This window comes from Alligator sinensis, unplaced genomic scaffold (genome assembly GCF_000455745.1).
Source record: "Alligator sinensis unplaced genomic scaffold, ASM45574v1 scaffold563_1, whole genome shotgun sequence".
Classification (NCBI taxonomy): domain Eukaryota; kingdom Metazoa; phylum Chordata; order Crocodylia; family Alligatoridae; genus Alligator; species Alligator sinensis.
Window position 1 is genome coordinate 1027362 of NW_005842524.1, and position 3255 is coordinate 1030616.

The 3255-nt window shown below is 37.9% G+C and overlaps 1 protein-coding gene across 1 annotated transcript in view; it reads right to left on the reverse strand.

The window, feature by feature from the left end:
- LOC102384966 (ankyrin-2) overlaps nt 1-3255 on the reverse strand; it is a gene marked incomplete at its 5' end in the record, with an annotated part of 125796 nt that overhangs the window by 23523 nt on the left and 99018 nt on the right. The window contains 2 exons of the mRNA XM_025213363.1: nt 456-602; nt 1376-1507. Coding sequence (XP_025069148.1) covers nt 456-602; nt 1376-1507 — 279 coding nt within the window. The remainder of the gene's footprint in view (nt 1-455; nt 603-1375; nt 1508-3255) is intronic.

The following is a 3255-nucleotide window of genomic DNA, read 5'->3' on the forward strand; positions in this document are numbered from 1 at the left end:
TATATATATATATATATATATATATATACACACACACACACACACACACACACACACAGAGAGAGAGAGAGAGAGAGAGAGAGGATAAAATACTCCTCTCACGTAAATGGTACAAACTTGTTGACATCTATGGAAGCACCTGTAGAGAATTTTGCCAACTGGACAGTAATTTCAACAATCCTTCATTTACTTGCAATATAAGAACTGGTTATTTTAAGTGTGTCTTTAAAAGTATTATTTCTCCAATCTTGATCAATATGCCATCACACACCTCTACCCTTCCTTTTTAGAGTATCTTGATTTTAACATTAGCGGCCACTGCTCCCCAAACACAAGATCAGACTGTCCTTCTTAGCCACACATTTTAGAATGGACTGATTTGGATATTTGAGAACTTTTGCAGTCCATGGCTTGCTAAAAATGATAAAAGATTAATATCACAAAAGTGTTTTTACCTTCACTATGATCTAATCCTATTGTTTGTTCAATTTCTGCATAGGTTCGAGCACCATGGATCTGCAGAGAGTCCAGGCTGCTGGTTTCCATTAGGTGAACAATATCCATTCTGTTGATTTTTGTTAGACACTGAGTAAGGCTGGTATCTAGAATGTTCAAAAAACATTGTTTAGCTGTGTTGAGACACTCCTGTGATCTCCATTCTCCATATCCAAGGCATATAATGTTACTCATATTATGACATATAACATAAAGATATATTGTACAGAATGAAAAAAAATAGTAATACTACAACGAGTCAGAAATACTGGGAAAATTCTGCATATGAATTATTATCAGTCTTTCAACAGAAAAAAACCCATTAGAAACAGGCTTTTTGACTACTGCTCACGTTTCTGCTTCTCTAGGTAACAAGACTAATTAATTTCTCATCCTTGTTTTGCTTTTGTCCTCCCAATAAGTAATAGTAAAGTCATTTTCTTTAACATACAATCCTTTGGTATGCCTTATTATACACACCAGGGGTGTGTCTACACAAGATGCTTAATGCGCACTATGCTAATTCTACTGTGCATTAGCGCATCATAGCAAAAGCTGTGCTATTGTGCTAATGCACAATAGAATTAGTCTATTGCACATTAAGCATCATGAAAAGACCATGCACCTTTGCTACTGCACCGTAGTGCCAGCTACTGCACATTTATGTAGTACCTTATATTAGAGGTACTAAACTTAACGCTCAGTAGCAAAGGCGCGCTAATGCAAGTTAAGACCACGACGCTTAAAAGAAACCGAGGTCCTTTAATAAGTCCCATTTTAGTCTTGTAAGTTTTATCCACTTTCCCCTTGTATCAATACAAGTGTACACATTACCTCTAAACTGGGGAAAGTCCAGTTTGTGCAGTAACTGAAAATGTACCTGTAGCATGTTTCCCATCCCTGTCAAGCCAGTACTTCAGGAGTGCATGGCTCTGGTCCTGCAGTGAATTAGGATTCTCAATTCGGATCTGGTGAATTTGCTCTTCTGTGAAATCTAGTTCTCTTGCTAATTCTGTGGAAGACAAGCCATTGGTAAAGGTTTTTCATAAATATTTTCCCCCCTCGCTGTCAAGTCCATTCCTAAGATTGGTGGCTAAAGCAGCCTGTCAAATAGAATACACTGGTAGTAATAACATGTAAGAAGTCAACTTCCTAACTATAATGTATCAAATTCTCTTGAATTCATCACCCTCTCCCAATTTTGATTTAGTTTCTGAAGCTCCTCTCCTAGTAAAAGAACTGCTTAATGTTAAATAATCATAGAAAATCAAGGTTGGAAGGAGGGTAGTAAAACACTGGAACAGGTTACCCAGAGATGTGGAATATCCTTCCTTGGAGGTTTTTAAGACTTAGCTAGACAAAGCCTTGGATGGGATCATACAGCTGAGGATGGTCCTGCTTTGAATAGGGGGGTGAACTAGATGACCTGAGGTCCCTTCCAACCTTAATTTTCTATGATCCTATGATATTTTGCAGTCACTTACACCATGGCTCAGTGAAGGCATAGTCCCCTGGAACTGTTAAAGTAAGATAGGAAAAGTACAGGCGAATGGCTAGAATTTATGGATGAAAAAGGAAGTTTGAAAATGTGAAGTAGGAGTAACTGGTGTAGTGATGCCTGCTTGAGTAAAGAGTAGAGAGTTCTCACAGTCCTGAGAAAAGTGAACTCCCTTATTCATGACAATGAGGGTTTAACTACACCTAGAACTAGTAGGAGTCCTTGACAGTGCTATCCAAAGTTATCGTTCTACATAGAAAAAGAAGATTGAAGCTGGCTGGGCTGAACTCACACAGATGAATACAGCCCAGAATCTGGCTTAAGTCCTGAGGCATCCCTACCACCATTCCTGGATCCACCGTTTCTGCCTCTCTGTGTGGGAAAAGCACCCCTGCCTCCAGCCACTGTCTATTTAGTGGCCAGGACATAAAGCAGATGGTCACAGGAATGAACCACTCACTGGTGGATCCCATATTGTGATATGCAAAGAGTCCAATCTTGCCACACTCCAGCTCAGAGTTGATCTATATTGTAAACTGAGGCCAAATTGGAAATGTGAAAAAAAAGAACATAAATACCTAGAAAATAATTACTGCTGAAAATCAAATATGGCACATTCTACAAAGTAGAAATAAATAAATAATGGAACTCTCATAAAATCAAAGAACCGGGGATTTCATTTACTCAAGCAAAGTAGGTAAGAATAACCACTATTGTTATCTGTGTCTCCAACACGGGAGATTTTAGACGGATGTTTAACTCTGCCATTACTAGAAGATCACCAAATCACAGTCGGTCCAATCGGTGAAATTGACAAAGACATAAAATTTGCTGAGCAGTTTCAGGGTCTGGGGATTTTCTGGTTCCTAGAAATTTGAAAAGGAAGTTACTGTAAATTAGAAGCTCATTCTTGGCCAGAACTATTTTTAGCTGGCTGCAGCAGCAGAGCTTACATTTTTAGAAATCAAATTCATTTTATGTGGGACATATATTTACAAATGCTGTCAAACAACATATTAAAAAAGTATATGTATTATGCCTAGAATGTATAGGTCTTGTTAACATCCATTAAGTATACCACCCTGGTTTTTGGAAGCAAAACAATAATTCTGAAATACTGAAATAACAGCCTGTCAAATAGAATATGCTGGTAGTAATAACATGTAAAAAGTCAGTTAGGTTAGGTATGATTCCCAATGATTTTGATTGGCATTGTCTTGTGATACAAAAGATTAGAAACAGGCCTGCCAACTGGTTCATTC